Source organism: Vidua macroura, chromosome 10, assembly GCF_024509145.1.
Source record: "Vidua macroura isolate BioBank_ID:100142 chromosome 10, ASM2450914v1, whole genome shotgun sequence".
Taxonomy (NCBI): Eukaryota; Metazoa; Chordata; class Aves; order Passeriformes; family Viduidae; genus Vidua; species Vidua macroura.
The window spans coordinates 25,254,142-25,267,325 of NC_071580.1; the positions used below are offsets into that span (position 1 = coordinate 25,254,142).

The following is a 13,184-nucleotide window of genomic DNA, read 5'->3' on the forward strand; positions in this document are numbered from 1 at the left end:
GCGCGCCCTGCCCGCGCGGGGCTGCGGCGCTCGGGGACGCTCCGGCCGCGCTCCGGCGGCTCCGGGCGCCGCGCAGCGCCCGCGGCGGGGGCGCGGGGCGGGGCGGAGGCCGCGCCCCGCGCGGGATTGGCGCGGGCCGCGTGATGCCACGTCCGGCGGGGGAAGCCCTGCCCGCCCGGAGCCGCCCCGCCGCCGCTCGGCGCGCAGGTGGAGCGGTGCCGGCACAGCCCAGCCCAGCCCGGCCCGGCCCGGCCCCGCCGCGGGAGCAGCCCCGCAGCCCGCCCCGCGCCCCGCCCCGCCGCGCTCCGCCCGGCCCGGCGGCGCCGCAGCCGGCAGCATCGCGGCGGGACTGCCCGGGGATGCAGCCGCGCTAAGAACAAAAGCCCTCAGCGCGCTCTCGCTCCGGGGCTTTGAAGCGGCGCGGCCGAACTTGGATCTCTGCCCCCCTCGGCCGAGCCGCGGCGGCGTCCGGGACTGAACTCGCCGGCGCCTTCCCCGCACGCCGCGGGCAGCCGGGGCTCGCCCGCCCGCCGCCCTCGCCCGCCCGTCCCGCCGGGGCTGCCCTCGGAGGGGGCCGCACCCCGCGCCCCCCCGGCCGCCCCCGCGCCGCGGGACCTTGGCTTTGCCCTTCGCACGGCAGGTGGCGGGGCCAGCGGAGAAGGATGCGTGTCTTCCCGTGGGGATTTTGGCTGCTGTGTGTCGCCTCCGCCCCGTCTCGCGGTGACAGCGGCAGCAAGGCGAGGAGCTGCGCGGAGGTCCGGCAGCTGTATGGAGCCAAGGGCTTCAGCCTCAGCGGCGTGCCCCAGGCCGAGATCTCCGGTGAGTCCCGCGAGGGGCCGAGGGCGCGGTGCCCGGGCCGGGGCAGCCCCGGGGCCGCTGCCAGCCGGGAGATGCCCGGGCACGGCTCGGGAGCCGCGAGGCGGGGGAGCGCTCGCCGCCCGACGCTGGAGTTTGTCTCGGGTCGTGGGCGGCGAGAAGTCGGACCGGAGAGGTTTCCCCGAGAGCCGGGCTCCCCTCGCTCCTCTCAGCACCGCTGGCAGCCCTGCCATGGCTGCAAAGGGTCTCTCCCCGGCGGTGGCGATGCGAACGGAACTGTGCGGGGGGGGGGTGGTCGCACCAAGTGTTCAGTGGCGGTTATTTCTTTTTTCTCATTGTCTCGTTGCTTCCGTTCTGAGTACAACTGAAACGGGTTTCAGGGTTTTGATTCAGAAATCAGAATAATCAGAGTGTAGTGGGGTTTGGTGTCGGAGCTGGAAAACGCCACAAGGTTGTGAGAGAGGAATTGATTTATTTAAATCTTCTTCTGGATGGGAAGCAAACGTGTAAATGGTATTTGCCGCTTACTAAAAATGAAGTAGGAGTAAAATGACCGCGTCAAACGTGAAGTGCAGCGGAAACCTGTGCAACCTACATTAGAGTGTGTCCTCTTGCTTTCATTCTGGCCTTGGATACATCTTGGTTGATTTCCTCCTCTTTGTAGAAACAACTGAAATAGCAAGGAATATTCAAGGTCTGGTTTGTGTTGGGTTTGGTTTGGTTTTATTTTTTTTTCTCTGAAGGCTTGGGGAAAAAATGCTGATGCATTGTAGGCTTTTTTAAAATTCTCATCAAAGTTTTGATACACCAACTTGTGACCCATATCCAAGAGCCTTCTCCTCACTTGTGGGAGCTTCCTCCTTCAGACAAAGCATAAAACATGCAGGCATACGTGCCAGAGCCAACCCACAGGGACACCCCAGTAAAACTGCAGTTTGTACTGCACATCTAAGCTACACAATGCCTTATGTTGAATATTTCATCAGGTAATTTTTCAGAGAAACCAATTTGTTGTCTGACCAATGAACGGAGAAGGCTGAACCATATACATGCCTCATAAATGCGAATAAATTAATACCTTCTTTGTCAAGTTACAACTGAGAGTAAATCTCCAAAGTAAAACGAGCAGTCCTCAAAGTTAAACAGTGGGGAGTTTCAGAACCATTTGAACATCACTATTAATGGAATAGCACTTCAGTTGAGCAAGAAAGCGGCTTTTTATGAGTTTGCATCTAATTATTGCAGATGTGAATACATTAGGTGTCCTGTTTCAAGTGGGAAGTTCTTGGAAGGCTGAATGTTTACAAACACTGGTGGAGGTGGCTGCAGCACTGCACACAGGGATAGTACTACGGGGCAGCAGCTGCGGTTAGAAGGATCACGTATCGCAGGTCAGCAGCCAGTAAAACATCTTGTACCTGCAAATTGGTGAGGTTCCAGGAGTGTCAGGACACAGATTTCCAGGATGCAGGAGTTCTGTTTCCTGCTGTGTGTTGGTACGAGCATACACACTGGCGGTCACAAGCCACAGTGGTTAAAATTGGAGTATCAAACTGGGCGTCTCTGGCTGTTACTGTAGACAGGGAAACTCTGTACATAAATGCCATGAAAACTTGAAGAATACTGCATGGAAAGTAATATGAAGAAGTGCTTGGAGGAAGAAGGTCCCACACATAAACCTGCTGCTGCTACCATTAGCCTGGTGTTTAAGACAGTTGCCAGACTAGATGATTTTCATTGGTAATTACCTCCTGACTGATGCACATTCAGAAACACATTTTTGTGTCAGTGTATTACTTGCCCAGTGCAGTTAAAACTTCAGTGAGCATAGATATAACCTTAGAAACGTCCTGACAAAGCACAGTGTTGTGTACCGTCTATGCTTTTTAGCAGCTGTGCAGGTTAGTGCAAAGGTTGGTGCCAGTTTTGCTTGTCTCCGAGAAGAGGTGTCTCAAGAGCCTCCTTGCAGTATCCCCACACGTACCAAGTACAGGATCATGCAGTTTATAATTCCACATTTACTCGTTGCTTTAGGCTGGTTTCAGTGGCAGTGGTTCAGCTAGCTGACCATTGGGGTTGTCACCTGCATGGAGCCTTGTCAGGTGACACCACTGACACCTGTGAATGCATCCCTGGGCACACAGCTGAGGAGGGGCAGGTTGTCTTCTGCCATGTCTCAAGTGAAAGGAGAGGAAAGGGTTTTAGGTTGTGCCAGGGCAAGTTCAGATCTGATATTAGAAAGAAGTGTTCACAGAAAGAGTAGCCGTGCATTAGGCTGAGCAGGTGGAGTCACTCAGAGGTGTGGATAAGGGGTTATTATGGTGGTGCTGGGTGAGATGATATTGAAGGCTTCCAACTTTGGTGATTCTGTGATTGGGCAATTTTTTGATAAGTTAAGGGGTGTTAATGAAGTGGGTTCAATGTTGTCTCCGGTTGGACCTATGCTGAAGTTTCCTGACGGTGGCCTTCTCCATGTTTTAAGAGCTACCCCATTAACCATGTTTTTATTTTATTTCTGAGCTGTCTAAAGACAAAAGCCCTTTCCATTGTCCCACTCCAAGGAGACCTCGCTGTTTCTTCCCTCCATTGCTTGCCCTGAAGCAAAGGGGAACATTAATTTCTTAGCCCTATGGCCTTGTCTCCAAATTGGTGCTGCCATGCTCAGCTGACCTTGCTCCTGTCTGCCTGGACCTGGCTCCAGGCACTGCTTGGTGTGTGTTGGTGTCACAGCAGCCCAGCCCCAGGAGCCAAACCCTACACTGCACCCCCAGAGCTGCCCTGCAGAAGTAGTTCAGCGAGCTCCCAGCATGCAGGCTCTGACTCAGACTGAGATTGGCTGTGTTTGTGTTGGGTTTAGAGCACTTACTGCACACTTTACACCTTCTAATCTGTATTCTTAGTTATGATTTAAGAGGATTATGAATAACCTAGTGTCTCCACAGCTCACCAGAAGGTAGTCCCTGCTTGTGGCTGCATGGATCAGCTGGAGAAGAGTCACACGGTTATTAGCTGGCTAATAGATAAGCATCTGATGCAGGGATAGACTCTTGGCTTACCAGATTTCTCATGAACCACCTAGACAGGGTTTCCTGGTTTTTTGCTAATGTTGTACAATGCCTTTAACATGTCTAAGCACTTTAAATGTGTCAGGTGCTGTTATTAAGTGTGTTTAGGGACTACACAAGGTGTTATATCTCAGTACTTTGAAGTCAATGGCAAAATTCCCAAACATGAAAGCAGTGTCTGCTCGTGTTAGCAATCCTGACAGACAGCTGTGCATCCAGAGTCTTGGGTGAAGATCTGCTTACCAGAAAGTTTCTAATGCTGGGGGAAAAGCCCCCTACTCCTTGAGTTTGGGAAAGTTACACCACTTGCTCCCATGAGAGGTACTACTAACTGGATCACAGCTTTCCTGCGTGTTGGAGAGTGTTTCCACTCTCCTTTTGGATGACCCACACCCCCTTTCTCTGATTGCTACAAAATACTGGTTTCCCTAAACCAGTTTGAGAGCTTCCAGTGTTTCTGTTTCCTCTCGAGTTTTCTGGAGGTAGCAACTGTTCCTACTGTCTCACGTTCCTGCTGCCCAGACACCAGGATCCCACTGCGGGTCCCCTGGTCTGGTGATGAAGGGGAGGCATACCCTGCTCTAGGGGTGCTTCTTAGTGCCTCTGCTAGGGACTGGTTACCTCAGGCTCACAGTGTGGCTTGTGATAGAGTGAGCCTACACCACCACAAAATACTGCCCTGTGAGGGGGATATCCAGCTTTCTCTGACTTGTGGGAGTGTCTTAGGGTTACTGATGTTGGATCTGTGACTGCTCCCCAGTGTCTCGAGCACAGATAGTTCCCTCACGGACTGGAGAAGACCCAAGGGTTGGGATTTAATGTGAATGTGCTTGGCCCTTGTTCTCTGTTTGGTTTGAACTTCTGCTTTGGTTTGTTTATTCCTCAGACTAATTGTCTAGCCACTAGACGTGGCTTGCTGTTAGGTTGATCTTGTTGATGTGGGCAGTAGGTGCAGGGCAGCCAGAGAAGAGGAGGGTGCAGAAAAAAGCCAACTGGACTTTGCCAGGCTGCCCATCCAGTCACACATCTCAAACAGATCCTTTCCTGGCTCCCCAGCTGAAAGGAATCAGAGCAATTGTTTTAACCTTTTAGTCCTTTTAGGCTGTATATTATACATAGGTTTTATGATGAAAACATTGTCAAGTGTATGTGTTTGAGCCCTTTAGAGAAGTGTTATCTAAGTAGAGAACAGGTCTGGCAACCAGCTGGGACTTGATCAGGCTCTTGGGGGGGTAATGGAACCCCATCTTGGAGGGTATTTCAGCTGCTGGCACTTCCAAAGTGGGACAAGCCTACATCTGTGGTGTGACACATAAAATCTGGGGCTCCTCCTTTCCCAAAGAAAGATCTGTACCCGTGACTAAAAGGGGCACTCCAGTGCTTTTTGGGGTGGTCATTCCATTTGGGTTGTATTTCCTCAGGGCAGAGGGATTTCTCAAGATCAGCTCCACGGAGGACTCCCAGGTGCAACAGCACCCTGTTAATGAGCTGAATTCCTTCGGGGCAGATCAGAACGGCCTTCGCAGCCTGCTGTTTCTGACGAGGCAAAACGCAGGGAATTGTACGTTCTCCTCCGTCTGGCAGGTGTTTTGGTGGGGATGCCGGGGAGGCGGCAGCGGTGCCCGGAGCCGGGCGGGCGGTGTGCGCGGCCGGAGCGCTGCGGGCCGGGATCGGGATGCGCGGATAAAGCGCTGCCCTCTAGCGGCGCTCCCGGCCCGGGGAGCCTCCTCCGGCATCCGGAGAGCGCCGTGCTGCTGGCGTTATTTTTAAGAGAATCTGCTTTTCTGTCGCCGTGAGATGGATGACTAAGCTCTCCACCACGTAATTATCCTTATCAGCTGTGTCTGAAAAAAACCCCCTATTTCAACAGCTTCTTTTGTTGGTGAAGCAAAAGCCTGCTATTTCTTTTTCCAGGGAATTTGCATGGATGTATAGCTGGAGACACCCACCAGCACCACTGTGTGAAGCTGCAGAGCTCACCTCAGCTCTCCTTTCCCTGTTCCTGCCCTGCAAGTGCCCCGTTTTATTTAAGAACACGTGTCAGTCAGTGTCTGGGTTCTTCGGATGGCCGTGATAGAGACGTGTGGTTTTTGGCAGCAATTGTAAAACAGTTGGTTTGATGTTCTGTTGCTTTCAGTACCATCGTCTCATGTGGAGGGGACCAGATAGATGTATTCCTCTGGGTGATTTCAATTATTAACTGTGCTTTGACTTAGCCAAAGGCAGGGTGGGAGCCAGTAACTTTGTTATCAAAAATGTGTATTTAAAGCCAGAAGTTTTCCCTTGTAGGTCATGACAACTGAAAACAGAAATCAGAAGCCCTGGAGCACCTGCCCATGAGCAACAGCTGAGCACAGTGCCCACTGGGCTGGGGAGGGGGGTTGAGGATCATCTGTTTTTATTGCAGCATCAAATTGCATTAGGCACAGTATGGCAGGGAAGGCAGGATGAAAGGATAGCTCCAGCCTCAGAGAGCTGTTGGTGTGAGCAATATCCTGGCCCTGCTGGCACTGTGTGGCTGGACCAGTGCTGCAGTTCTGCTCTCGTGGCAGCAGCTCGTGTGTTCCTCCTCTTGTCTTGTGGGGCTGTGGATGTGAGGAGCAGGGTGGTTGGGGGAGTGACTGACAGGTGTCACTGGCACAAGGAGAGATTTTGTATTTGCTTCCAGTGTTCAACTGAGAATTTCAGGGGAGGACCGGGGAAATAGACATCTCAATTCTGTGGAAATCCACAGGCTTCCTTGGGGAAAGCAGCTTTAATTTCTGTTTGCTGCCCTGCTGAATGCTACATGTTTCTGTATATTGGGTTTCTTTCTTTGCCCCATGGGATGCTGCTGTGTACAAGCAGCAGGCAGGTAGCCCCAGGGAGGGGATACTGTCAAAACAGTGGGCTGCTCTGGCACACAGTTGGCTCTGCTGGCTCTGCCCAGCTTCTGTGACAGGGCAGGTGTTGCCTCCAGACAGGAGTGCTGCTTTTCCCCAAGCAGCTCCCTAGGTGGTGAGTGCTCGTGTTGCTCCTGCTCAGGGAAGCCCTAAAAAAGCCCCTGTGGAGAGTTGCCTTCAGCGAGGTGTCCTGTCCTGCTTGCCATGGTGGGGTGTCCCTGATGGATGCCGGTCCAGCTCCACAGCAGCAGGGCTGGGCTCTGCCTGCCCTGGGTACAGCAGAGGAGCCTCTCCTGTCCCTGCAATGTCCTGCCTTGCAAAGGGCATGGAGCAAACCTAGAGTCACCCTCTTGGCTTTTCCTCTGCTCAGTCGAGTGTTAGTTCAGAACGGGGCTGGATGTGCTGCTTCTGGTTGGGTGGCAGGAAAGTCAGGTCTTCCCCTCAGCTTTCATCTGCCCCTCCTGAACTGCTGCATAGATTGAGTCTTTCTGAAAATCCTAAATAATTCCTTTTTATCTCTCTAAGTTAAGCAAGAGTTGGGCTTTCCTTTTCAGTTTTCCTCCAAATATTGACTCCCAGGCACAGCTGTGAGAAGGAAGGAGAGGTTGAGTGGGCAGCTGGTGGGGCAGACACCACCTGTATGGGTGGTGGCCTGGAGCAAGTCCATAACAATCTCTTCACCTTCAAATTTACCTGGGGAAAAGTGACACTTTTGTTTTGCTGTCTGTGTCTTGCTGATGGCTGTAAGGGTAACTCTGCCCCATGGGGAGAGACACAGGGAGGGCAGATCCTAAAGCTTGCAGGAACCCTCATAGCAGTTGCCTGAAGGTTATTCCACCCCGTTTTGTAGTTTGTACAACACTGCTGTAGCTGCCATTGTGTTAGAAAATTTCCCCTCAAAGTTACAAAAAATAGATCAAATTCAAAACTCAAATGAAAGCAGAAAATTTCCTCCATTCTCAGTTAGCTGTGAAGGACAGACCGCCCTCTCCTCTGATGTCTGTATACCCTGACACTGTTGCTCAGAATATGTTTTATCCCTGACAGGTGAAACCTGTCTTTAAGTAACATTTGATTCCCAGGGAATCGGGTTACCTCCGTTGCCAGATTGTTCTACAAAAAATAATGAAGCTTTAGACTGCAGACACTTAAAATTCTTGTCTGAATGTGACAGGGCTGTGAACTTGGTCATTCACTTCTGCCCGGTAATGTGTTCCTGTTTGACTTGGAATTCTTCAGATATGGAAAACTTTAAGAAAGAGAAGTTCAAATAAGCAGAGTGCTGTGACAGTTTTTCTCAATGCTCTTGCTTCTGAGTTTTAAAAAATACACTCATCACAACTGTGTTGCCTGTATAGAAATTATAAAACTAATTTGATTTTATGTGCCTTTCTGTATAGTGCAGCGTGAATCAGAGATGCAGAATTACCCAGCTGTTACAGGCTCCTGTGCTAGCAACATGAGTAAAACCAGTTTTTCAATTGCCATGCATTCTTCTGAAGTATAAAAAAGAGAATAAAACAATAACACAAGTTTTGCTGTGGTTTTGGGGAGAAACATGGTAGTACTTATGTAGACAGTCAATCTTTTATATTACTAAAATGCAAATACTCTATGACAAATAGTTTTGGCTTGAAAAAAATTAGTATTTTATAGCACTGTAAAACTATCCTGTATAATTCAGTTGGATGGGCATATTTCTAAAATACGAGTATTTTAGAAATTCATAGATGTAATTTTCATTCATAAATAAATCGTAATAACAGCACTGTCAGAAATTAGCATTAGTTTTACATTTTTAAAAATACTGACATAAAAAGGCTACTTCAGTCTCTTCTGCTCTCGGTTCATGTTGTTGCATTGAGGTTTGCAGGGATTTCATTGTGTAATTGATCCTGCAGCAAGTGCCAAGCACAGCAGTTTGTGTGAGGGCTGCTATCCCAGAGTCTGCTCCATTCCTCCTGGATAAGCTGCGTGGAGCAAATCGGGTGCTGCAATCACCGCCTGTGTCTGGCACCAGGGAGGTCTAGTCCTAGTCCCCATCTGGATGCAAATTTTCACCATGGAGCTGGAAAAGCCACTTCACTTTTCTTGTTTCAGCAGTTTCCTCTGCCATAAACACTAAATTGGAATGAGGGAGCTTGAGTAACCCATGGGAAGTTTGGTTTATTAAACTCTAGTCCCTAGATGTGAGAGCACTGGTCTTCTCCCCCGATGCAGTTGCTCGCTGTGCACAGCTGCACGAGTTTAAAACAGTTGTAGAACCAGTTTAGATTTTTCCAAACATCTGTTTGGCTTTGTGACAGAATACCAAACAACCCCTGCAAAAGAGCCCCTCTCTGTCTCTCCCCCATTGCATTTGCAGGAGGTCTCAGAGAGGATTCCATGATGAGGGAGGAGGAGGAGGAGGCTGGTATTTTTATTAGAGAGGTTCTCGAGGCCAAAGTGTAGCTAAGGGACTCATCTGCTGTGAATTTGAGGAAGGGCTGCACAATAGTGGGAACCCACAGGTAGGAATCCCTTGGACTCAGCTGCAGGCTCCCCTGTCCTGTGCCCCATCCTGTCCGATGGCACTCGGGTGTGGCAGTGTCCCAGCTGCTTGTGTCTTGATCGGCGTGGAGGAGACCTTGGGAAGAGCCTGGGGAGGTCAGAGGAGTGTTCCAGTTTGCCTTTTGCAAGTGGTGGGCTTGGCAGTGCTGGGTTAACCGCTGGGCTCAATGATCTTAGAGATCCTTTCTAACCTAAACAACTCTGTGACTCATGGCAGCTCTGTTCTGTGCCCCAGACACAAACTTTGCAGGCGCGTGGTGGCTGCATGCTGAGCTCGTGAGGGGTGAGTGTTACCTGGACGTGTGCCCAGTGCCCACAGACACACCTCCCATGCAGGCACATCTTTGGGGCACGATGTGATCCCTGGGTTTTGATGTAGCATGTACCTTTGCTTGGTGTGCCCTTAAATGTATCCATAGATGGAGGAATGGCTCATCCCAAAGCTGGGACTCCATTGCCCTGCTTTCACAGCTGGAATAAAAGTGCCATTGGCATCCTGAGTTTGCCTCTGCCACCCAGCTGGTTGATGCCACCTGGACAGCAGCACGGGGGACAGCTTGTTTTGCCATATCCACATGCCCTGCACTGTTCAGCTGTGGGATCACTGAAGGCCCAAATGTCCCTGTGCCAAGCCTTTTGTATCAGGATGGCTGAGTGGACTGACCGTGCTGCTCCTTAGGGCAGTGCATTCAGGGAAAACCTAATCCAAATGTTGATAGCAGTTCTGCAGAACTAATTAAAATGAAAGTTTTATTGGTAAATCTTCACAGGTGACAGCAAATATAAATAAGCAAAGCATAAGCTGTGACTTTATTCTTAAAATAAACAGAGAGCAAGCACCTTTTGAGAGGGGGCACATTTTACATGTAAACCAGGGGAGAAAGGCACTGTGTTGAAATGCAGTATCACTTCTCCCACTATCCTGGATCAGCTGTCTGGGAGCTTGAGTTTTGGTTTAATTAGTAACACTGCTGCTACTGTTTGTGTTGCACTGAAGACATCTCCTGTCACAGTCGTAAATTAAATATTTTTCACTGTTAGCAAAACACTGTGTGACAGGTTTTAGGACTGAAATTCCTGAATGTATCTGCTGATGTATGTGTGTCCAGCAGCATGGTGTCTTGTGTTATCCTGCCGTCACTGATATATTTTGAGCACTTTACATCACTCTTGCTGACCTGGCTATCCTTTTTGCCAGCTACAGAAAAAGACTTGTGGAATGTCCCTTTGCAGGGCTCTTTATGGGAGCAGAGGTTGCTCTGGGAGCTCGGTGTGCCTGCATATGCTGAGACCCTTGGAACAGCAAACATCCGCAAGTGATGTGCAAAAATAATGTTCCTGTGTTGTGCTGTAAACCGGAGGCTGCAGGGTTTGTGTAGTGTAGAATGCACAAAAATACAATAACTGATAAAAGAAAATTAGGTATTTGCCTCCTTTGTTTAAAAAATGGTGTGAAGTGCCCTACAGTCTTGTGTTTGGTGGCTTTGGGGCTGCCTCTGAGCACGATGCCCATTTCAGGGTACCTGCCCAGGAAAGGTATGGCTACAGTGGAGCTGCTCTGGCACAACCACTGAGCTGCTGGTGGGGGCTGGAGTGTGCCCAAGGGGCAGCTCTGAGTGCTGGGCAGGTTCAGCAAGTGAAGTCCAGAAGAAAGAGGGCTAGAGTAGATCCCATTGCTGCCTGCAACTACTCAGTGTGTGGGAGCAGAGAAGACAAGCTGGACTTGGTGCATGGCAGCAGGATAGGAGGTGGTAGACACAGCTGGAACTGGGGAAATTCTCATTTCATACATGGAAAGACTTTTTAAACCTGAGTTTAAAAACACAGGCTTGAGTTTGAACACAGGCACAGGAGTCCAGAGAAGTGTTGTGATTTCCATGTCCATCCTTGAAGATACTCAGAGTTCATGTGGGCCAGGCCCTGGAGCATCTGCTCTAGTTTGTCCTGCTTTGAAGGAGGGGTTGGACTAGATGGCTGCAGAAGACCTGTAGGCTTCAATTATTCTGTGATTCTATGCAAATGTTGTAATTGTGCCAGATCAGGTGTAGGCAGAGGACTTCTGTTAATGATGGTCTTCTGAGGAGGGAGGGATGAAAGAAAATACTTCCAGTATACTCTGCCATGTAACATTTGCAAATTTTCAATTTATTTATTAGATTAAGAAATATGTCATCTAGTGAAATCAAAGAGGAGCAACAGCATTTCCTACATGAGTAAAACCCTGTGCTGGTACTCCAGAGATCAGTTAAATTTTCTGCTCTGGCATATGTGTCTGGCATGACCTTGGGCAATTTGCTTAATCTGTCTGTATCTCCAATCCCCATCTGTTCATTACTGTCTTTAAATTACAATACCTTGTTTTTGTAATTTGTCTTTGAATTACAAAGTCTTCGAGTACAGATTCTCACTATTTCTCTGATTTTCGCTATACGGTACTTTGCACAATAGGACCATAAATCTTCATCAGCCCTGTGATACATGAATAATAAACAGTAACGGCATCATTTTGGGCCACATTCTGCCCCTGATCTCATGATGCATAGAGACAGGAGGGTTTTGTTGATTAAAATGCTGTTCTGTTCAGCCTAACGAAGATACATGGGCCTTCCTGAACAGATTTTTACAAGCCTGTTGTTGGCTCTTTGGTTTGTTGGGGTTTTATTCTGTTTCATCATTACTCATTGATTGCAGGTATCTAAACAATTTGCTTGGCAGATCAGGGAATAATAAATTCCTTTAATCTGCGTTTCTTTCAGTTTAATTATTGTTAACTCATTACTTCGTGTTTAGTTCAATGGATAATGAACTCCATTCACTGTGTGGTGAAACAGAGTTGGACTACAGAGACAGAACTGGCTTCTCTGGTTCTTTTGAAGATACAAACCAAAATTGCAGAGTCACTGGGTGTTTAACTCCAGGCTGGATTGAAGGTTACCAGCAACACACAGGTTGCATTTGCAGGGCTCCATGTAGGTTAACGTGATTTCGCTTGGTTCCGTGTCTGGCACTGCGTTACATTTGTCGCTTTATTTTTAGACAGTTAAGAAACTGGTAGCTACAATGTAGGCAGCTATTTTAGTCTTGATTATAAGACAGTGTCTAATAAATCATATGTAGTACAATCCTAATTACTGCAGACAGACTTTACATTTGTGACTGTGGTAATACTGTGTTGGACTGCTTCCTGCAGAGTTTAGCACTGTGTTCAGACCTTCCCACTTTGGCTACAGCTGGGGGAATAAATCCTTCATTCACTCGGGGGTTCTGTGGTCTCTAGTGCCATGCCACTGAGCATCTGGGTTCTTTTAGGGCATTGCCCATTTCTCTTGTTTCTTCCTCCTGTAATTTTGATCGTGTTCTGTGAGCCCCACGCAGCCGGCGTTGGCCATGGCTGCAGGCTGTGCCAGCAGCGCACGGGAAGGCACTGCTGGTGCTGAGGGGTCTGTTCCCAACCCCAGGGAGTACACAGGGCTCAGGGTCACCCCTGTGGCTTTGCTGCCACATCAGCAGCTCAGTTCAGCCCCAAAACCAGCACACATCTAACACAAACTGAAATACACCCGTGTGGGTTTTAACACCTCAGTTACGGCTCTTATGTGTTCCTCCTGAGGCTGGACAGCAGGATCTGGGGGAGACTGCACCAGGGAGGGGAGCAGGGCATGTGGGGTCCTTCACGCATCCCCCCTCTGCTCTGCAGCCATTCACAGCTATTCACACAGCAATCTGAGTAAAAATACTACCAGGGTTCTCCCCTCATCGCCAAGGCTGGGTCTCTGGAGCAGAGCATTAAGCCTGCAAGCAACAGCTGCCCTGGTAGAAATGTAGCTCTCCTATCATCAGCTAAAATGAAGTAAAGAAAATAGGGATTTTG

The 13,184-nt window shown here is 49.5% G+C and overlaps 1 protein-coding gene across 1 annotated transcript in view; it reads left to right on the top strand.

Annotated features, from left to right (window-relative positions):
• The first annotated feature begins 361 nt into the window (after positions 1-361).
• Positions 362-13,184, top strand: part of GPC1 (glypican 1) — a 195,012-nt gene continuing 182,189 nt past the window's right edge. The window contains exon 1 of the mRNA XM_053986055.1: positions 362-819. Within this exon, the coding sequence (XP_053842030.1) occupies positions 663-819 (157 nt within the window). The 5' untranslated portion in view covers positions 362-662. The remainder of the gene's footprint in view (positions 820-13,184) is intronic.